Source organism: Desmodus rotundus, chromosome 8 (genome assembly GCF_022682495.2).
Source record: "Desmodus rotundus isolate HL8 chromosome 8, HLdesRot8A.1, whole genome shotgun sequence".
NCBI classification, from domain to species: Eukaryota; Metazoa; Chordata; class Mammalia; order Chiroptera; family Phyllostomidae; genus Desmodus; species Desmodus rotundus.
Window position 1 is genome coordinate 25,342,131 of NC_071394.1, and position 22,951 is coordinate 25,365,081.

Here is a 22,951-nt window from a genome sequence, read left to right on the forward strand (position 1 = left end):
CTTGCTAAAGATCATATCATTGGGTTGAACTTGAAATCGATTTTAAGTCCATGATCTTTTCCATAAACCTTGTAACCTTGTTAGAGGCAAAACATAGTAACGCTTGTATGTTGCTAAACTTTAATTCCAGTTCTTCTTTGCACAAGAACATTTTATAGCTAGACAATTTTAAGAATTCAATAAAGCCCTAGCTGGTGTGGCTCAGTGGATTGAGCACCAGCCTGCAAACCAAGGGGTTGCTGGTTCATTTCCCAGTCAGGGCACATACCTGGGTTGTGGGCCAGATTCCCAGCTGGGGGCACATGAGAAGCAACCACACATTGATGTCTCTCTCCCTCTTTCTCCCTCCCTTCCTCTCTGTGTAAAGCTATAAAATCTTAAAAAAAAAAAAATCGCTTGGCTGGTATAGCTCAGTGGATTGAGCACAGGCCTGTGAGCCAAAGGGTCACCAGTTCGATTCCCAGTTGGAGCACATGCCTGTGTTGTGGGTTAGGCCCCCGGTGGGGGGTGGCTGAGAGGCAACCACACATTGATGTTTCTGTCTCCTTCTCTTTCCCTCCCCCACCTCTAAAAATAAATAAAATCTTTAAAAAATTAAATTTAAAAAATTCGATAGGGTCCGTCTATAGCCATACCACCCTGAATGTGCCCCATCTCGTCTGATCTCTTAAGCTAAGAATGCAATAAGGTCAGAGTTTGTGTTTTTTAAAGAATAATATATATATCATAATACGACACTGCTGTATTAATAGAAAACAATAGTGGGTCTGATTAAAGAAAATGCTTCAAAATGATTTACAATGGCTATACTTTAAAATTTAATATTAAAATGCCATAAACAGTATGCTAGTATATAATTATTTTACAAAAGACAATTTTTGAAATTGTAAGAGCAGTTTGGTTCCTTAAATCACTTACTTTTCTACCTAGCAACACTTTAATCACATGTCTGTTCAATGTGATAGGGCATAGTTCATTCTGTAACAGACATAATCCAAGAATCCTAAAAATAAAAATAGGAAAATATTTAAATTCAGAAATGATTCTAGAACATGCATAACCTCACACACACATACACAATATACATACAGTATTTTGAGAAACTTTCTATAGCCTTATTTCTAATCAGTATGAATTTGAATACATACATATTTTTAAAACTAATGATTTTTACAAAGTCTGACTAACTGAAATTTTTAAAAACTTGAAATATAAGATTAGGGGTATTTTACCTGCCAATGTTTCGGAAACAATTCAACCTTGCTTCTGTGTTTTTGCCAGGCCGTGGAGTATAAAAGCCTCTTTTTCCAGGTTGGTGGAACAAAGGGGCATTGTCATCACCGTCATCTGTCTCATCCAGATCCATGTCTACCACGCTCCGACTGGAGCCGTGGCGCTTTCGGTTCTCCTAGTGACAGTATCAGAAACTGAGTCCCACGATTAATTGTAAACACAAAACATACAAACTAAAGTCATTCAAAGTGAAGTCTGGTAAGCACACCAACATTCATACTTAAATGTATATGTGTAACACTACAGTTTAAAGGTAAACTTTGTAATTCATCCTTTAAGGACTGGGATATACAAAGCTTGTGCCACGTCAGGTCTTTACGTTCTCTGTTCATGTAAATTAAATCACGTAATAAAACTCTGGTAGCTCCTTTCACCTGAATTCCTTAAACATATTTTCACTGGGTGTAGAATTCTGGATTGATAATTCTTAAAGCATTTTTAGGATGATGTTCCTTTGTCTGCTGCATCACAGTTTTTGGTGATAAATCCAGTGTTTCAAATCACTATGATCTCCATGTAAGGCACTGCTGACTCCTTGGTTTTACAAAAGAAGTTTGACTATAATGCGTCTGGACATGGTTCTCTTTCAGTTTATCCTCTTTACAGTTCATTAACCTTCAATCGACAAATCTGTCTCACATCAAATTTCGGAAGTTTCAGCTGTAATTTCTTCAAATATTTTTTCTATCGGAAACTCTCTTCTGGGTACTCTAATGACATGAATAGTTAATCATTCATAGCCCCTCAAAAAGTTCTGTTTGAAATCTCTGTTCTTCAGAATGGATAATGTCTAACTCTCTTCAAACTGACTGACACTTTGCTGTCATCTTCATTCTGTTGCTGACCTATCCAGTGCATTTTTTTTTTCAGATATTGTACTTTTAATTCTGAAATTTTCTTTTCATTCTCTATTTATAAAGTTTCTATTTCTCTGCTTAGAACCTCCATCTTGTTATTCCTTGGTGTTTTAAAGTCTTTGATAATGCTAACAACTGGGTCATCTTGAAGTTAGCTTCTACTGGTTCTTTCCCTGGGAAAACTGGTCAGTGTTTCCTGGTTCTTTGTATGTTGAGTAATTTGGGAGTGTATCCTGGACTTTGAATATTAAGTTGTGAAAGTTGGGGTCTTGTTAGGGAATGTCAATGTTTTGGCTTCAGTAGGCAATCGACCAGGTTAGCTTCAGACTGGAAGTGTCATCTTCTGCGTGCAGTGGTTCTAACACCAATTAAGTTCCCAAAGCCTTTTATTATTGTACTGTTTGGGTCTGTTCTGCATATTCACCTCTTCAGGTCGTCTTGGACTCAGACAGTGGTTTATACTATAAGTTAGCTCTCAAAGCCTTTGCTCTACCTTCCAGCTAAGATGGGGTAACGGTAATCAGCTTTACTCTGCCCTCCTTGAAACAATGACATACCAATTGTTTTTCAGGTTTTGATTTCCCTCTCCAATCTGCCTGCTACTATTTACTTTTCAGGATCCCCAGGCAATTCTGTTCTGTATTTTGTCCAGAGTTTTTAGTCGTAAGCAGTGAAAGAGATAAGATACTGGGGTTGCTCCATCTTGGCTGACAGCGAAGTTCTCAGGTAGTTGAAGAACGGAATGCACCGTGCCCTAAAAAGCCTTTCTAACTGCTATACTGTATGGCACACTGTCTGCTGCTTTGACACTCACCACTTCTTTGAGGAACAGGCTCTAGGATTCCATATTGCCTCTCCTTCTCTGCTACTAATTCATGACATCTCTAAATTAAAGCTTAATTCAGGCTGTGCTCAAATGGAGGCAGCCAGTGAGTAGGGTTACACTGAGCCCTAATTAAAACCAATCTTATTACTGGAATCTGTATATGACATCTACCTTTGTTTTTTCCTACTATAGCCAAGCATTTCAGTTATATGGCTTTCCTCCCTTTCTGTAATTGAGATTCCAAGTGCTCATTACTAGCATACGTACAAAATATCTCTTACCTGTACCTTTTCTGAGGAGTCTAATAATCCAAGATCCAGGATACTATCAGCTCCGTTTTCCCTAAAACAAATAAAAAGCCTTTCGCATTCCAGACAACTGAAACTTCTCAAATTTAGTGTAGAAAAAACATTTGAATTCAAATTTGTATGAATTTATCTGGGGCACTTACTAGTCTCAATGCCGAGAAGTCAGTAATACGTACAAAAAAGCACTAGACGTTCCATCTATGATTCAAGATAATGAGCTAAAGTGTAAGACAATAAATGTGGTCTTCATAGGGGTGCTGAGACTTACGCTTGGGGAGCATTGTGAAGAACAGGAAAATGTTCAGAAAGCAATTACAATAGGAATTAAATTCTTTAAAAAAAAAATTATTTCTTTTGTGTTGTATTTTTTCCATTACCGTTTATCCCTCTTATGCCACCCCCGACCACCACCACACTGTTGTCCATGGTCCTTCTTCCTTGTGGCTCGATCCCTCCACTCCCATCCCTCCTCCAGAGCTGTCCGCCTGCTCTCTGTCTATGAGTCTGTCTCTATGTTGCTTGTTAGTTCAGTCTGTTCATTAGGTGGAATTAAATTCTGTAGTGTATTATTCCAGAATATTAATAAATAACTTTACTGTTCACTCCATAAAATTAGGTGAAGAAAGCAGTCAATATTATATATTATTTGCATTACATAGAAAACACTACTAAATTAGCAAACCTTACACATATTTACAAAAACTCTTATCAAGTATGTATATTCTCTCAACTTTCCCAATAGTCTGAGCTGTATCAGTGTGTTAATACCTCCAGAGACATGAAAGAGGATACAATAGGACACCAAGTCTAGAAGAAAAATAGTAATAGCAAAGAAAATAAAACTTCTAGCAATGGTCTTTGGCTTGGTCCACTCAAAGTCTCTGGCACAGGGGAAGTGACTGTTAGTTCCAGGGCTTAACCTCTCTGCTTCCCATCTGTAATCCAAGTTCCTCATGACTAGGAAGAAAAAAAGATTTTTCATCTAAAATAACGAACACCTCAAAGCCTCCAAGTGGATATCACAGGACAGAAGGCGTATCTTCCTAATGTCATTTGTCAGCTTGGAAGAAGAAGGGTTTAAAATAACACTTTTATACTGAAACAACTATATTACACAATGGGAAAGCAAAAACTTGCATGGAGTAAGATAAATAAGGAGGCCTAAATGAAACTGCATGCTTATGACAAGAACTTAGGGATTACACCCCAATTCCTTAAGGTTTTTGGTTTCTGCCATGAGGAGTATCCCAATGGATAATTTGAGAGGTACTTCTTACAATTTCTAAATATCATGTACAGAAGGGACTGCTAAAACTCTTTGTAATACATATGAAACTCAGCTGTCTCAATCATGGATTTTAAGCCATCTCTTAAAAAGCCTTCTGAAGTCTTGTGCTGCACAGTATAAATTCTAAGATATGGTGGCATCCACATCCTCCTAATAAAGTAGCTGATGCCGAAACAGAAATGCCTTCCCAACTGTACACATTACCGTCCATGCGCAATAATGAGCTCCATGGCCTCATCCACTCTTGCTCTCAAGGAATCTTCACTTGCTAGAAGGAGAAGCAACTGGGCTGGGGATAATTCCAACAACATGCCAGTGATTTTACTTGCAAATGCCTGTAAATGATGAATAAATGTTAATTGCCCCTACTCTCTGAAACCTCTAATAAATCAATCTTACCCCTAACTGCAAAAAAGAAAAAATATATAAGAAACTTAGATAACAATTCAGAAATTTCTGAACCAATAGGGTATTTTATTAAACTAGAAGTTCAATTATACAGAACTTCGGTAAGGAATGAATAGTCCATGCACTAGCACAGTCTTATTAAAGCTCATTTAATATTTGTATGGCAAGCCTTTTTGTAATGCTTTAGATATTTATGAGTAAACATACAAATACTCGATTTCCATGTTTTTATTTCCTATCAGGGAGCCAGAAACATTTCTTTCATTTAGGTTAGAAAAAAGAGAGGGGTAGGAAGAAGTGAAGGAGGAAGGAGAGAGAAAAAGATGCCTAAATTAGAGGCTAAGGATTTACTGAAAGAAATATAATTGGGTTTCTCAGTTTTATTATTCTTTTGCTGTATCATACATAGAGTTATGTATAAAGACAGACAAAAATCACGACCAGTTTGTTTCATATTATAAAAGAAACCTCTGACGGAACATTCAAAATAAAAATCTTGCAATACTTATCAGCAGTAAAGTACAATATTTGCAATGTATTCTAGCTACAGGTTGATAACAGATAAAAATCTGCTTTAGAATGTAACAATTTATGCAAATAAGGGTACAAATAAATACAATGGACAGAGAATTTTTTTAGCACAGGTAGAATGCCAAGGCAGCATAGGTGGGAAAACCAAACAGACTTCAAGCTATACAGTTACCCTCCAGCAAACACGTTCCCTCCTAAGCTTCTTTCTTACCACAGTCCTTAATCACAAGGCTTGCAAGGAGCTGACAACTCTAAAAACACCAACTTTCATTCAAAAACAAAAATGCTGCACAGCCAGTTAAGTGGCAGCTAAGTGCACTGTACATACTGGTTGCATCGCTTGTACACGGGGATAGAGTCTTTCTCCAAGTGCCTGACGATGTGCTGGCAGAGGATCAGGGTCATCACTAGGGTTCCCTTCAGAGGCTGGTCTGAAGGGTCTAGTGTCGATGGAAAGCTGTCTTCTAAAGTCTCTGAAAGAAGAACAAAGCCATTATGACTTCATTTCCTCTGTCTGCAAAATGAAAGTATCAGCACAACTAGTAATGAGGTTAGAAAACCAGAGCATGTAAGTTGGTCCAGATATGGCACACCAAGGTGGTGAAATGGCTAAACAGATGACAGTTGAGAAATAAAGATTATCTACATTTTGTCACTTGAAAGTCTATACATAGACTATTCACAACCTATACATAGTTCAATGGGACTATACATAGTTCAATTTGATTCCAAGGGAGTAAGCCCTTAAAATACCATAATCAAGAGCCTACCCATAATTCCTAGAGATTTTAGTCAAAAGTAAAATGCCAATCATCCTAACAGGAGAAAAATTAAAAGCTTTAAATAACATAATTGCCACATTTATAATTTTAAAACAAACTTAAGGATGTTATGAAGTTAATAGAAGTTTAAAAAAATTAAGAACTTCGGAGAGATAAATAAAAAGCAAATATAATTCAACTGCCCTTGAGTTTTTAAAGAACATTTTAATAACAGACTATTTTTAGTTATTATGTATACATGCAAATATTAACTTTCATTTTATTTAAAAAAATAGTCTATAATTGAGATTCTTTTATTTACAGGCCTACCTTCAACTCATCCAAAGAGGTTACAAAATTATCTTACCTGTCCCGATCTCTCCGAGAACCTGCTCGCAAGCCACTGCTCCTCCTCATTTCCCTTTCTCTCTCCCTTTCCCGGTCCCGCTCTCCTCTGTTCCTTAATCTCTGCATTAAACCTGGAAGGAAATAGGAAATACACTTTGTTTACATGAATGTAAATACAATGACTTTAAAGTCACAGTGAGGACAAGACGAAACAGTAAGACATGGCAGCCTTAGCTCATCTTCCTCACGATCCGTGTTAGTGCCTCTCTCTCACTCTCCCTAATGTATCTAGCATGTAATGGATGTTCACTCAGTATTTGTTTAATGAATTTTCCCCTTGTCATATCAAAGCTGTAGAACAATATGTAGCAACCGGAGTTATGTTACTTTCACCATAAATAATGCTGAGATTTCTTACAGAATTAGAACCGTATTTGAATCTCTTCTCTATTATTAGTACTTGGTTTTAAAACTAGGTGAAACTAATGATGTAAGGCTAGGGTACGCATCCTCAATCCTTCCTAGAGCTCATTCAGCCTGTATGGTAGTGGTTTTACAGAACTGCAATAAAATACAGTGGAATCTGGGTTCTCCAACTTCATTTATTCCGGAAAATTGTTTGAGAAGCAATTTGCTCGAAAACCGAATCTTCTGTGCCACCTGAGAAATGTGTGACTGATCACACAAGTATCACCATGAAAGGACTGTCGTGTTCAGAATCAAGACCCGAAGCTCTGTTAGACAACTGAGACATTTTTTCCATGCACAACGTGGTCAAGAACCGAATTGTTTGAAACTAAATCATTTGAGAACTGAGATTTGACCATCTTTCTACAGTCTGGGCAAAATACGGGATTTTCTTAGTAATTCCCTCTCCCTCAATTACTTTATTCATCATCCTACAAAACTGAAAATATTCTGCCCCTACTTTACACGAATCACCAATTTTCACCTATTTAAGGCTTTTGAAATTTTCACACACATTTTACTTTGCGAATTGTAATCCTGAAAATTAGGCAAGAGTTCCAAGCCCAACGTGTTGATCCCCAGAGGAGGTAAAGAGCTTGCACCAGAATGTCAACAGAAATCTTACCATCAAAAACCAGTCCTGCTCTATTGAACAGTGAGGTGAGTGACATAGCATCAACCAATTTACACTTAGTTGCAGGCTCCATTATCTCACTGGGAGCCAGTAGCAACTCCACAAATCACACTTCTAATAGCACTGCTGTAGAGAACAGTATTTTCTTCTCAGGTATCCGTACCAATGTAATACAGGAGTGGAAAATACTGCACTCTGCTTGGTGAATGTTTTAAGTTGCCATGGATCTTACAAACTCCACTCCCAAACCTGTAACAACTGAGATGAGAAACTCAGAAACATAAAGGTTATGGAAAGTAAACATGGCAGTAAAAAGTACTAATCTGTGGATCAGAGTACTTCAAACAAGACTGAATCATAACCTAGAACGAAAGCACAAATGTAACCATGATTATCACTGTATCAATCAAACAAGGAAAGTACTGTATGATGCTTGTAATCTGTAGAGTACTTACTTGTATGAGTGCCTTTGTTGGCATTTTGGATACAATCTAGATTTGGCAATTTTTCATTTGACAAAAATGCTTGCGCGATGGCTGTGTAAAAACTTCGTGCTACCCCGCTGCCCTCTCCTGGCTCATCCTTAAATGTGACTTTTACTCTGTGAACGGCCATTGGTGTTGTAGCACATCTTCGGCCAAAGTGGTTATTAAGCTGCCTCATGGTCTGCTGAATAAGCAGATCTCGATCCCGATCGACCTATTGAAACATACCAGAAAGGAGGGAATTCAGTGTTGGAAACCACCCCGAAAACTTTCTATGTAAAATCTGAAAATCTAATTTTACCTTTTTTTTTGACAATTTAAATAATTACAAAGTGATCTGGGTTTTCAGAAACTTACACATTTCTAAAGCACACAAAGTTTTCTGTTTCAAAGGGCACGCCTCAACTAATCAGCTTGGGTGATAGGGGAGGCTGTGCCACTGGACCCTACCAGACACATAGTCCCTGAGGCCACACTACCAAGGCGGGGAGCCATAGCAGCTCTACCTAACACAAAGAAACAAACTCAGGGAAGCTGCCAAAATGAGGAGACAAAGAAACGTGGCCCAAAAGAAAGAACAGATTAAAACTCCAGAAAAAGAACTAAACAAAATGGAGATGAGCAATCTATCAGATGCACAATTCAAAACATTGGTTATAAGGTTATTCAAGGAACTTAAGAGGACCTCAACAGCACCAAAAAGATCCAGTCAGAAACAAAGGACATACTAATTGAAATAAAGAACAATTTACAGGAAATCTGCTGTAGAATGGAGGAAGCCAAGAATCCTATCAGTGATTTGGAACATAAGGAAGCAAAAAACCACCAATTGAGAAGCATAAGAAGAGTCCTGGAGGGTGTGGCTCAGTGAATTGAGTGCCAGCCTGCGAACCAAAGGGTCACTGGTTCAATTCCCCAGTGCAGGGTGCACAAGGGGCAAACACATATTGATGTTTCTTGCCCTCTCTTTCTCCCTTTCTTCCCCTCTCTCTAAACATAAATGAATAAAATCTTTAAAAAACAAGAAGAGTCCAAAAAACAAAGATAGTGTACGGAGGCTCCAGGACAACTTCAAGTGTTCCAACATCACAGGGGTGCCAAAAGGAGAAGAGAAAGAACAAGAAACTGGCAATCTGTTAGAGAAAAGAATGAAAGAAAACTTCCCTAATTTGGTGAAGGAAATAGATATGCAAGTCCAGGAAGCACAGCGAGTCCCAAACAAGATGGATGCAAATAGGCCCACTCCAAGACACACCATAATTAAAATACCAAAGCTTAAATGCAAAGAGAGAATCTTAAAAACAGCAAGAGAAAAGCAGTTAGTTACCTACATGGGAGTTCCCATAACACTGTCAGCTGATTTCTCAAAAAAACTTTTGCAGGCTAGAAGGGATTGGCAAGAAATACTCAAAGTCGTGAAAAGCTTGCTCTACCCAGCAAAGCTATCATTTAGTATCGAAGGGCAGATAAAACGCTTCCCAGACAAGAAAATACTAAAGGAGTTTATCATTACCACACCATTATTACATGATATATTGAAGGGACTTGTTTAAGAAAAAGTAAGATCAAAACTGTGAACAACAAAATGGTAATAATAAACATATACCTATCAACAGTTGGATCTAAATATAAATCACACACTAAGCAAACAAGAAGAACAGAGACAGAATCATGGATACAGAGAGTGTTTTGATGGCTGACAGATGGGAGGGGGTTAAAAAGTACAAATAGGCAGTTACAGAACAGCCATGGGGATGTGAAGTACAGTATAGGAAATGGAGTAGCCAAAGAACTTACAAGCGTGAATCCTGTAAGGGGTGGGGACTGCCTGAGGGAATGGGGGGTGCAGGTAGGGGAGGGGCAAAGGGGGAAAATTTGGGACAACTGTAATAGCATAATCCAAATATAATTTAAAAGGAAAACAAAATGAAACAACAAAAGAAAGGCCTTGAAAGGTGGAGTACATTGTAAAGAAACAAAAATAGGAATGGAAACTAGGTTTCTCTGAATACATACATCTTCTTTGTGTAATTGACCTTGCAACACTGTAGATATTTTACATTAATTAGGAAATAAAAGAACTAAATGAAAAAAAGGAAAAAAGTAATCCCTAAAAACTGAAAGCAAAATGAAACAAAATGTCCTAATTTTATGGAGATAGTAGCAAAAACCACACAGATACAAATTATTTCAATTAACTTTAAAATAAAGTAACGTGACCATACATCTCCAACACAATACACTCTAAGGACAAAAAACTGCGAATCTTAAGCCATTTTCAACAATCATTTTGTGGTAGTGTTGACATCATGACTGTAAGACTGTTGAGTGTGTGCTGTGGCATAAAAGCAAATAAGGGGTTTTATTAGCATTGTTGGGGATTTGGATATTCAGTTTGGAAGAAAGGAGATAAAAACTAAGGTGAAAATAAACAAAACCACCTTGTGGGTCCTTCGTCTGTGATTTCATTGAGATTATCAGTATGAATTTATGAGATAATTTTCTTCTTCTTCTTCTTTTTTTGGTAAGGAGCGTTTCCTACCTCCCTCCACTAAAAAAGCCTAGAAGCAATGACCAATCTAGGAGGCAGTGAGCAACCCACATTAGATTGTAAAGTCAGAATACAATTCCCTACTAAAAAGAATAAGGGCTTCTTGAAGAAATGGCTGACCTAAGTAGGTCTGTGACAGGAAATAGACTTGATGAGATATGCCAAAAACTAAGGAAGTTATCCAAGATTGTTGGAGTCACGTCAAAAGGACTCAGGAGCCAAAAAGGAACCAGACTCCTACTAGCCAAAAAAGAGACTATCTCAGCATCCATTGGAATAATATCCTCAACGACAAGAAACACATCAAAGACATTTAAATCCATGTGTTCCTAATGACACTTAAAAAAACCCTCACTGATCATCCCTAGAGGATGCTGGGAAACTAACTGCCAGAGAGCGCCACTACTCTGAGTTTGGTAATTACCATTTATTTTCTTTAAACTTTGAGTTACACAGCATATATCCCTAAGCAGGATTGTTAATTTTTGTTTGTATACTTCATATAAATGGCATACTGTAGGTATAGTATAAGAAAATCTGAATACCTTTACCTCTAGTGATAAATCTCTTGACTGCTGATTTCTCAGTTTTTCCATTTCTCTACGGAATTTTGATTCTTTTACCTCAAAACCACCCAATTCGGTTAGGATCTTAAAAAAAATGCATGAGAGAATTATTCTCTGGAATACGTTCTTATAGACAAAATAGAATTTAAAGTGCTGAAAATACATACGGATCCAGGTTCTGCTCCGACATCTTCCATGAACACCCTGCCGAACAGTTCCAACGAAAGGCGCCAGCGTCCGAGCAGCATGTCGTGGGAAATGACCATTCCCATGAAGCTGCACTGGGGCCTGGGGGCGGTTTAAGGGGAGAATGGGAAGTGATTTAGCCAACTCTAAAACTTTCTGACTTTTGACCAATGACAGTAATTTACTTGGTCTTTTGATTTTCTGAGGTTTTAAATACTTCAAGCCACATCTTCTCTAGTGGAGAACTTTCTATAGTTACTTGTTCCTCACAGGACATCTCATTTTTACTCCATTTTCCCCTCTGTCCTTTATTTAACGATATATACCCAAGCTGCCTCATACCTCCATCATTCATTTGACCTCCTCTCCTTCAAGTACAATGTCTGTCTCCATCTAGGTGACTCCCAGACCCCTCTCTACTTCCCATTCCACAATAAGCCAGAATTTCCACTGCGTTGACATAATCACTCCTATGATACTCCAAGTCAAAACGGTAAAACTGCACATGGCCTCTCATTACAATGATATTGCCTCCTGACTTCTTTCAGTAGAAACATCTACTTCCCCACTACGCGCAACACGAAACCGATTCTAACTTTTCTTCCCCCCAGTTCCTCCAGAGTGATCAAGTCCTAAAGAGCTTCTCTTCCTTTCCATGATTTTCTTTCATCCCGAAAGGCAATATTCTACTTCATCCCTGCCCCCCCCCCCCCATTTACCACTGACACAGAACTAACAACAGTTTTCTAACTCGTCTCCCTACCTCTCCTTCTTCTCTCCATCAATCTAACTGCTTCTACCCATTCTGTCTCAGCTCAAGCCAAGCTACCTCTAGGACGCCTGGGCCACCCAGTCCATAATTCTTCCTTGCCTTTATGGTTTTTAGACCATGTACAGTGTATAGAACTTCCTAAACCAGCTTTAATTCCTCCTAAGCAAAAATATAATATGACATCATGTAAACAAAAAACAGTATGAAGCAGCAACAAATCATCTGGTGATTAGTCATATTGAGCTACAGTGTTTACTGGCAAATTTTCATTGGCAAAGCGAAGAATCTACCTCAAGAAAGAGAATTACCAACTGTGGACCTGGCTAAGCAGCCTAAGTAAGTGTGACAGCCACAAATCTAGAAACCTCTTTCTAGTTGTTCTGATGCCCCGCCCTTAGTGGAGCTGCTGATAATAAATCTATAATTGGCTATTTGACAGATATATATTTATATATATATACATATATATACACACACACACACATAGATATATATACTTTAACTCAGTACTAAACATTAAAAACATGGTGTTAGAATTTCCTCAATAGTAAGGAGAAAATTATAATGCCAATCAATGACAACATAGTCACAAAAAAAATCCCCAAACCCATATTTATTATTTAAATATCTGCTTCTAACCTACGAGAACACAAAAACAACGTTTAATTTTATTAGAGACAAATAAAATTATAAAATATCTAAGTAAACATTCTTACAACAATTATATAACAGCCTGAAAGTAATAAACAGAGAAAACTACCCTCACTGAACAAATACCTGAAAGATGTGAGAGGCGGCCCTTCGCTTTCGGTCAGCCCTATTTCGGCCAGTAAACTGCTCTTCAGCTGCGCGGCAAGGTCATGAGCAGATGGCCCTGGTTTTGAACTCTCGGCTTCTTCTGGCACTATGTTCTGTTCTTCCCCTTCCTTTTTTTGCCGATTTTGCATGTTCATTACATTTTTCAAATTGGCAGCATAGGACATTTTAGTTGGAAGAACCTATGAATTTTTACACTTAAAAGTTACACACTTAAAAACTGACCACCAATTCCAGTGCATTTACCACAGCAGTCAACAAGAACTTCTGAAAGAATCTTTGTAATATCTGTGTTTACTTAAGTCTCTTTTGCACTTTCAAACCTTCCCTTTATCATTTACATAATAAAATATTCAACTAAATTTCTTCTATCCCTGCTCTTAAGTATGTTGTTACTTTTTCACTAGAGAAACAGTAAAGTATAATCTTAGGCTCTCAAATCAGACAGTTATCTAGGATCTAGATCTTTTATTTAACTAGCTATATAACGACAGACATTCCCACCTGAAATTTATGAAATCTTCCCCAAATGTCAATTTATTACCCACCAAATCAAGATAGCAATGTTTTCTACCCAACATGGCTATAAAGACTGAGACAGTGCACGGGAAACAGTAACCTGATACAGCGCAAGTCCGTCTCAACACAGGCTAATGAGACAGCTGGAACTCCTTTTATTGTCATAAAACAGAAATTCCTGGTATTTCTATTATTTGGGGAAATATAATATTCTGAATTAATGCATCTTCAAAAACCTGGATGCTGGGCACAAGTGCTCATTCACAAATACTGTATTAGAAAGATTTTTACTATCTTACCTCAAGGCAGTTTCTATCCACTGTAACCTCCATCAAGCATTTCCCACTACTGGCAGATGAAGAATAAAGACCCTGACTTGGACGGCCAAAAAGATCCTCCTTTCTAGCATTTGGCTGGAATTTAGCAGAAATATTCTAGTTACACTTGAAAAAAATAAAGTCAATTAAAAAGAAACCTTAAGACCAGTTCATTTAAATTACCTGCAACAGATGTGGCTGATCAGCCAAGGGGATGGCTTCAGCCAGAGGCACTTCAAATGGATTTGGGGGTATACACCCAAGAAATGTCATGGAATCCGAGCGTCGGAAAAATGGATGGTTTTGGCCAGTTTCTGCAGGAAGAGAGTCATCATCCTTATCATTCAAAGCAGCACCTAAACATAAAGAGATAAAATGTTTGGTTTTTAGAAAAATCATTTAATTCATGGAAAGGATTAAAAATATCTTCATCTGCTCAATCCAAAATCCTCATTACCACTTTATAAATTTGAATGCCACTCAAAAACCAGTTAATACTCCAAAATTTTGATATTTTAAAGTGATAATTTAAAATATTAGCAGTTTAAAAGGTTACAATGGTAAATTTTATGTTATGTCTTTTAAATAACAAAAATTTGCCCCAAAAATACTGGCTGTAACAAATATTGCTCCATTTTGTATTAGACAGAAGTTTCCCACAGCCTCTCCTTTATCTCTCTAGAGATTTAGATCTGAATATAGGTAGATTCCTAAGCATATTTGGGACCTGGCTCATATATGACTCCAAAAGGAGGGGATGGTCAGAGGCTGAAATCTGAGCATTTGCTTCCTCTGTAAGATAAACAAGGAAATCTCTGGGCACTTATGAACCCTGATGGGAGTCAGCACACTGACTCATGCGCAATTCTGAGCAGCGCTTCAAGTGTGCTGTGAGAACATCAGTAAGCGGCGGCTGGGTTCTCGAAACTCCCAGTTAGGTCAGTTGTCTCTTCCGGGGCTAACTAAGAGTTCTAGCTTATTATAGTAAGACTCAAGTGGACTATCTGACACCATTTAAAAAAAATTTTAATTCCACTTGAAATAACAGCTGAAAACTACAAATAGACTACAGAAGATCCCAAAAATGTCTTGAGTTTGGATTTTTTTTTTTATTGCATTAACTGTTAGAGTGTGGTATTTTGGAGTTATAATTGGTATTTCTCATTTTCTTGACTAAATCTATTTTGCAACAATATTAACAAAGAGCCCTGGCTGGTGTGGCTCAGTGGACTGAGTGCCGACCTAGGAACCAAAGGGTCACTGGTTTGATTCCCAGTCAGGGCACATGCCTGGGTTGCAGGCCAGGTCCCCAGTTGGGAGTGCGTAGAGGCAACCACACATTGATGTTTCTCTCCCTCACTTTCTCCCTCCCACCCCCTCTAAAAATAAACAAATAAACTATTAATTTTGAAAAAGAAAACTTTCTATTTAAAAAAATTAACAAACATTCTGCTAAGATTTTAATGTAATGCCTACACTTGACTTAAGAGTAAAGGTACACCTCCAACTGAGAGAAATGTATAGGAGAGATATAAAGATTATGCAGAAAAAACACTGATTGTTGAAAAGTTCATAACATTCCGTTAATCATCCTTATTTATGAAGCAAATAATGCAGGAATGTGTAAGGAAAGATGGACAGAAAAGGTGCAAAATGGGACACAGAGAAGAAAAGAGAAATTCCCACCCAGACAGAAAATAATGGAGTTAAAAAGCTGGAGGGGGAACTACTGAGGCAGCCACTTCCTGAAGCAGACTAGCAGGTGTGCTGTGCACTAACTTTGATTGGTGTCGTCATCATTTTCATGTTCCGAGTCTTCGTTGTCAATACCCAGCTCCAAGAGTTCTCGTGTCCTTTAAAAAGACAAACGATTCGTTTTACATGAAATATTTGTCTACTCTGAACAGAAGCGAAGATGATGGGAACTACAAGCAAAAAAACACTGAATAGCTTTGTTAAGTAGTTAACCAATTTCAAACACTGTGATAAAGTTTCAGACTCTGGGAATGGTAGACTAACCAGATAAATGTACTACAATTATAAAACAGACTTAAACAGAAGTAAAAAGCTAATCACACCAAGAAACAGTGAGTGGTTACATCAATTCTAATAGAAAACATGATCTACCAGAGGTCAAACTATCTCAAACATAAAGCTTAACTGAATTCTCAGGCTTCCTGTTCTAAGTGAGAAGTAGCTATGGTGGAAGGCTGGATACACTCGAGCCCACTTTCCTACATAGTATGTTCCTACACTATTTATGTTTTGCAATGCTGTTCTCCTTACTCCAAAAATCAACAATGTACTAATGAAGACCACACTGAGCAAGTAAGTATTTCTTAAACCAACCTCGTGGCAAGTACGGATACCTTTTGCGTTCTAGTTGGGGTGTATCCAATGTTGTCTGTTGATTCATTGCTTTAATCCAATATATAAGAGCTTGAAAAACATACGCTACATGCTTCAGTGAGCAAACATCCAGAACTGGAAGGACGTCAGAATGCTCATCATTATGAGACCGCATCAGAGACAGAGCATAGTTTAGGAAGTCCCCTCGAGCAGACATCATTCCTTGGCGGGCAGAAAGCAATGTGGCACGTCTACGGAAATAAAAAGAAATGGAAGTGTTTACAAAAAGAACACAAATATGAAGTTTGCCATCATCATAAATATGCAAAATTAAGTACTCAGTCTATCCATAAATACAAACCCACTCAGGCCATGGCTCTGCTTTAGATCTTTCATATAGAAAAGGAATTCCAGTATCCTTGGGCCAGCAGAACTCCTTCCCTAAGACAATGGTCTCAAACTTCAGCATCCATCAGAATCACCTGGGGGCTTGGTAAAACAGTTTGCCCACCCCACAGTTTCAGTAGGTCTGGCGTAGGGCCCCGAAATCTGCATTTTTAATAAGCTCTCGGGCGATATATCCACAGAACAAGCTGTTGTTCTGTGAAAATATGATAAACGCCATCTGTAAGACTGCAGGACTGACCTTGTGAGCCTGGCCAGCTCCCTGGTCAGGAAATAGCCAAAGAGAAACTGCTTATAGTTGTGAGCTTGGACCCTAAACAACTGAAAAACAGCTAACGTTTGGATCTCACACAGCTGCATGTGAGCAAGTACCCTCCCCCCACACCTCCCTCCCCATGCCCTGTCTGCTTCGTTTTCTGTACTCTACATAACCCTGTGCTGGAAAGCCTGTGTTGCAGAAACCTTCACTGGCCAGCCACCACCAGGGCACATGTTAATTCCTAACAACCCATGTCTTTCGCAGCTAGTCCTCTGGGTCGCTTCTTTGGAATTGGCAAGCAGTATGCTGAGGTTTTTTTCAGGCCTCAGCTCTTTGCATAACAACATGGATGAACCTTAAAACCATTATGCTAAGCAGAGGAAGCCAGACACAAAAGACCACATATACGATTCCATCTATGTGCAATGTCCAGAATAGGCAAATCTCTAGAGACAGAGAGGAGGACATCAGTGGTTGCTGAGGGTTGGAAGGTAGGAGAAAATGGGAGGGATGACTGCTAATAGGCATAGAATTTCTTGTGGACATCAAGTATTCCAAAATTAATTGTGATGGTTGTGCACAGCTCTGAATATACTCAAAACTATGCAACTATACACTTTAAATGGGCTAATTATATGGTATATGAATTGTACCTCAATAAAGCTGTTACATTACAGCGAGAGCAATAGAAAATGAAGAACCATGTCATCAATGAAGATCTTTTTAAAACTGTTCTTCAGGGTAGACCAGCCTAATGAAGGCAAGGCCTGCGCCTGTCTGTGGAGCAGGCTTCCTCGGGCAGGAAAGGTGATGCCTCCAAAATCCTATCTTTGCCCCAGATCTCTCTGCCAAGCATTCAGTTTTGCATTCTCTTGCAGTTCTCAACAAGTTCAAAAAGCAAGTATGTACAGTCCACTCCTCTAAGATTTTCTCTTTATTTTGCTATTATTCAGAATCAAAGTCTAAATCTAAAAGTAATTTCTGCTTCTTTTTGCTCCATCCCTCAGCAAGGCCTTCAATTCTGTTCACCTGAGTTCAAAGCCGCTCTCTCCCCTTCCTGACCTTTACTGCCCCACTTTCGTTCAGCAACTATTACCTCTCCTATAGGCTCCTACTGTGGTCTTGTTAAGTTTCCCAGGCAGTCTCCTAGACCCCTGTCTTTCCCCCTTTATGATCCCCCCCACAAGAAGCAAGGCTGTGTAGCCTGAGCCAGAGCTAGAAGCAAAGCCCAGGACTCTGACTCTGGGCTCAGACGCTTCCGCCGTACGGCATGGCCGCTGTTTTACTGACCAACGTTTGATCTGACTCTTAGTCCTGAAAACGGTCATTTTGTAACTGAGTAGAAAACAGATCCACAAAGAAATGTTCTTTATGATTCAGCAGGTTGGAGAAGGTAGAAAAATAAAAGTGATTTGAAAAACCACAGAGTAGCATTAGTAATTACACAGACTTTCCCCCTCCCGAGTACAAACAAAATTCATATTCAATCATGGTCAAATAAGTCTTTCCATAAATATGTGCCTTTTAAGGGGGAAAGTGGGGCGGTGGGCGGGAAGGGGGAGCTTGGAAATAATAAGACATGGATGTAAACCAACTCCTTCAAAAATGACCACGTATTTAGTAGTATAGTCCTATAATACAAATGAATTTTTTAAAAAATAGCCTGGTTTATAACTAATTTGTTTTGCTTCAGCTACACAATTTAAAAAGTAGTAATGTAAGGCGTTTACTCCCTCTTCCACAACAGAGCAAGGTCTGATGTAAAAAACACTTTCTAGAACACAAGGGCTCTCTCTAAACATAAACACGCCCGAAGACTTTCATACCGTCTGCCTTCAAGGGTCCGTAAACTAGCCTCTTCTCGTGCGGTCATCCTCTCTCTTCGCGCTGAATTCTGAGAAGCATGAAGAGGATGATTTGGATGTCCCGGGTCACCAGCAGATGCTAATGCAGAACCATAACGTAATTGAGCTTCAGTAGAATCCATAATACTGACCATCCAGTTCCAAGTGGGTATAAGTTTTTCTTCTACATAGTTCTATGAAGACCAAACTAAAATAGTTAAAACTGTGAAAACCAAACTGAAATAGTTAAAACTACCCAAATAAAGTTACATTTGATATACAGCAGGTCCTCAAATAATGTCAGTTCATTGATGTGATGCTGTAGGAATGTAACTCTTATTTATATCAATTAGCCTGGGGTTAAATTGGTTTCTTTTTGCTTAAAGTCGCAGAACCTATCCACGATGTTAAGCGAGGACTTACTGTAGTAGTTTATGTAAACATTTAAATATTTGTAACGTTAATTCCCATATACTGGAATTCTCATAATTGGTATCTGAATGAGTCACTTGTCAGTGGTTTCCTACCTGTAAGTTTACTGCATCTTGGTAAGTCAATTTCACAGCTGCTGGAATCTGCGAGTACACTAGGTGATTATACTTAGGAATGAGGCCCATCAAGTCTGAGATCTGTCTGATGACAATGCTATAAGCCCTGGCTAAACTGCTTGCAGATGTTAAGTAGCTGCTGGCATTGCTAGCTTCCAGCGCAGCTGCTGCAGCTGCAGCGCTCGTGCTGATGGTACCACTCCGGCGTAAGTTCGAAGGATCGATATAAATCAAGCCTGCTGAACTTGCTGTAAAGAAAAAAGGACAAGCACAGTAAGCTAATGTCAGTGGTTAATGATGTTTCTCAAACACTGTATATGTTTAAGAAAGCTAAAAGATTGATTGCATTTGCAAATGTGGTAATAGCAAAAAAAAACCTTTTTAAGGCACACTAATTTAGGGAGGAGAATGATGAGGGAGACAAGAATTAATACAATGTTCTCAACTAGAGGCAATTTTGCCACTGCCCCCACAAAAGAGTGACATTTGGTAACATATGCCAACATATTTGGTCATCACACCAGGGCAAGGGGCTGCTAATGGATGTAGCTAATCATCCTGCATCACACAATTACTATAAACAATTATTTAGTCTAAGGTAGCAGTGTTACAAAAATTGAGAAACCCTTCTATATATAAGCTTATATAAGTAACTTTTCATATTTGACCTCAGTAAAACAATAGGAAACTATTATGAAACTATTTGTTCTCTAGATAAACATGCATACTTTCTGAAAATACCTATTAAGCACTCTTAGGAATACCAAGTTTTCAGACTCACCTGCTGGCGTGGATGTGCTGGAAGGGGCTGTGCTGGCTGCCCGCTGATGCTGGGTGTTGCGGACAGCCCACTGCATGGAGCGCGGAGCCTGGGCAGCACCGTTGGCATGGGAGCTATTCGTGGTTCTCTCCAAAGGTTCGTCAAGCATAAAGGTCTCCTGTTCTATGTCGTCACTCTGACTGCTGCTGCTATCAGAATCGCTCGAGTCATTTGACTGTGAGTCATCTTCAGAAAAGAATGCAGGAACACTGCTTGCACCTAAATTTTTAATTTTTAAAACCAAAACCACTGTGAGTTTGCTGATATTTAAAACTACAGTGTAACCCCTCATTCAGGAAAACATATGTATTAAATAGAATGGCAGGCTATATTCAACAGTCCCAAAGCACATCACTAAAATAGTTTAATTAGGAAAGACCTCTTTTAAATGAACCTTAAAATGCATTTTTAAAAAGCAGAAAAGCAAAAGTCATTAAAATAATACCTTCCTTACTAACATCTCTAAGGAAAAAGGACAAAGGTGTAAAAAGGTTTAGTCACCCTTGTGCCCAGCATACAGAGTACAGTTTAACAAGTTCATGCTGGACACACACACAGCCCGAGCATCAGTAAGGAAGCCGCGAGAGGGAACATACCTGCTTCTGAGCCGGCAGTTGCTGCAGTGACAACGCTTCTGCGCCCACTGGCATTATCCTGGTTGCTGTGATTACTTTCACTGTCACTTTCTGTTTCTGCTGCTGCTAACAAGTCCAGTTCCATGTCACTCCCTAGCAGAATCATTTAAATAAGAAACGAGAAGTACAAACTCACTATGGATCCAGACTGGGTCCCATAAGGGAGGGAACCAAGGAAGTGAGAGGGGAAGAAAGGGCAGAGAGAAGTGGTAACTACACTACAGTGAGCGTAACTGCCTACTCCGCAGGAAAAGGATGCCTAGGAAAACCATGGTACTCAGTGGATTCTTCCACAGCAATTCAAAGTCCGTCCTGCAGAGCCCTACATACAAAAGCGTCGAGCAGGACTCTGGCCAGTGGGCACCGCTCTGGGCTAGGTCCACTGCCTCATTCTCATCTGTTTTACATGCTGGGCTTACAAAAGGGGAAGGAAGTTAAAAATGTCTAGTCTTCATATTTCACGGTATATACACATATCAAAACACACACAATGATATATTTATTGTATGTCAGTTACACCACAAGAAAGCTGGTTCCAAAAATTCCATCATATGGCTACCGAAAAGAATGGCTAAATTGGCTGTGTAGCAAAAAGACCAAAGTGACTATTTTAAGTGAAGAAGAAAGTCACAAAACTTTCATGTACAGAGATGAAGGATCTAAGACACGCAAGGAATGGGGTAGCACAGGGGAGAACTGTAAGTGAAATACAGACTGTGCGTATATGGGTGGCATTGTGGGCCATTTTTCTTCTCTCCAATTTCCAAGTATCATATAATATGGTTAAATTACTTTAATTTCTAAAGCCTTTAAAAAACTGAAGTGGCAAACCAAAAGGTAGAGAGAGAGAAGAGGATAAATTATTTTATATATATATTATATATGTATACTTGTATATGTGGGTATACACACACCACATTATTCCCTAAAATTTGAAAAACATGCTACAGAATCCCTTGGCAGGAAATATGTTGCCTGTCTTTCTCATTCTGCACGAAATGGGGCTTTTCTCCGTATCAGTCCCTCCCTGTAAGCCAAGGCGTCTGGCTCACTCGTACTGAGCAACTTCTCAAACCACCTGCGTACCGTCTTCATCGTGCTCGTCGTGCTGTCCCTCGGCCTCCGCGTTTTCTTCCCCATGTTCTTCCTGCTCATCGTGATGATCCTCTTCTCCAGCCACACCCTCCACCACCTCAACCTAAACCAGAATCTTATTTGTAGGCAAGCAAAGCACATATAAACCCACTTCTCTGCCGATGTCCCTCCACAGCAGTTAGTAAATGGAAACACAAGGATCCCTAAATAAAGGGAATCAAACTCTTTATTTGCTAGTTACAATTTGCTACCAAAAATTACGTTGACCTATCTCAAAGTTTTTAACTATTGCCTATACCCAGAACCTCAAAATTAGAAGTATAACAATTGTGTGGAGTGTAAGTTTTCTAAAATTTCTGCCATTATAAAAGTTACCTAAAAAACACGTATGCAGTATTCTACCTCAAATACATTGCCTAAAACTACTAAAACTACTAAAACTGTTTTTAAGATTAAGTATTTTTTCTATTAACCCTTAAGTACATACAAGTTTGTTTCCAATTTCCTATTACCCAGTAAATTAAGCACTATTAATAACTTTCTAAAGATATATAACCACAAATGAGAACATACAGCAAAAATCTGATAGCAAACGCATTTAATAATATAGCAAGCTACTATTACTAAAACTTCGTGACTACTTTCCCCTCCTTCCCTCCCAAATAAAAGCCTCTCATCTACCACCGTTAAAACCGTTCAAACTACCTCTTCCACGTCTGCGGAAACAATGTCATCCTGCTCTTCGTCTCGGCCCCGAACAGGCTGGGACTGGCTGATGCGCCTCTGCTGCGGGTTCCGGATGATGTAGGACGACTGAGACTGGCTGGAGCTGCAAGGAAAGGGGCGTCAGGAGCACACGTGGCTGCCGCCCCTCTGACATCCAGCGTCATTCAATGGCATTCACTTGCTAGGACGCTTTTTAAATCCAACTGAAAAATTCTTGGAAACCACTAATAATTAATCTAGTGTCTCAGAAAATATAAACCCCAAAGAAATTATTTTATCATAAATATTTAACTTATAAATCTCAGAACTGTTTTTCCTTTTAGTCAGTCATTTCAA

General features: G+C 38.8%; 1 protein-coding gene across 5 annotated transcripts in view; it reads right to left on the reverse strand.

Moving 5' to 3' along the window:
- Window positions 1-22,951, reverse strand: part of UBR5 (ubiquitin protein ligase E3 component n-recognin 5) — a 118,268-nt gene that overhangs the window by 7,434 nt on the left and 87,883 nt on the right. For 4 of the 5 annotated variants that reach the window (XM_024572144.4, XM_024572143.4, XM_024572146.4 and 1 more), the window contains exons 35-54: window positions 22,595-22,718; window positions 21,881-21,992; window positions 20,756-20,887; window positions 20,121-20,378; window positions 19,319-19,587; window positions 18,774-18,985; window positions 16,304-16,534; window positions 15,714-15,787; window positions 14,118-14,290; window positions 13,917-14,030; window positions 13,060-13,280; window positions 11,492-11,612; window positions 11,310-11,408; window positions 8,178-8,421; window positions 6,640-6,751; window positions 5,840-5,984; window positions 4,777-4,907; window positions 3,258-3,318; window positions 1,233-1,408; window positions 919-1,003 (exon numbers count right to left, since the gene is read on the reverse strand). In XM_024572144.4, coding sequence (XP_024427912.2) covers window positions 919-1,003; window positions 1,233-1,408; window positions 3,258-3,318; window positions 4,777-4,907; window positions 5,840-5,984; window positions 6,640-6,751; window positions 8,178-8,421; window positions 11,310-11,408; window positions 11,492-11,612; window positions 13,060-13,280; window positions 13,917-14,030; window positions 14,118-14,290; window positions 15,714-15,787; window positions 16,304-16,534; window positions 18,774-18,985; window positions 19,319-19,587; window positions 20,121-20,378; window positions 20,756-20,887; window positions 21,881-21,992; window positions 22,595-22,718 — 3,094 coding nt within the window. The remainder of the gene's footprint in view (window positions 1-918; window positions 1,004-1,232; window positions 1,409-3,257; window positions 3,319-4,776; window positions 4,908-5,839; window positions 5,985-6,639; window positions 6,752-8,177; window positions 8,422-11,309; window positions 11,409-11,491; window positions 11,613-13,059; window positions 13,281-13,916; window positions 14,031-14,117; window positions 14,291-15,713; window positions 15,788-16,303; window positions 16,535-18,773; window positions 18,986-19,318; window positions 19,588-20,120; window positions 20,379-20,755; window positions 20,888-21,880; window positions 21,993-22,594; window positions 22,719-22,951) is intronic. The other variant, XM_045181538.3, reaches the window with a different exon arrangement.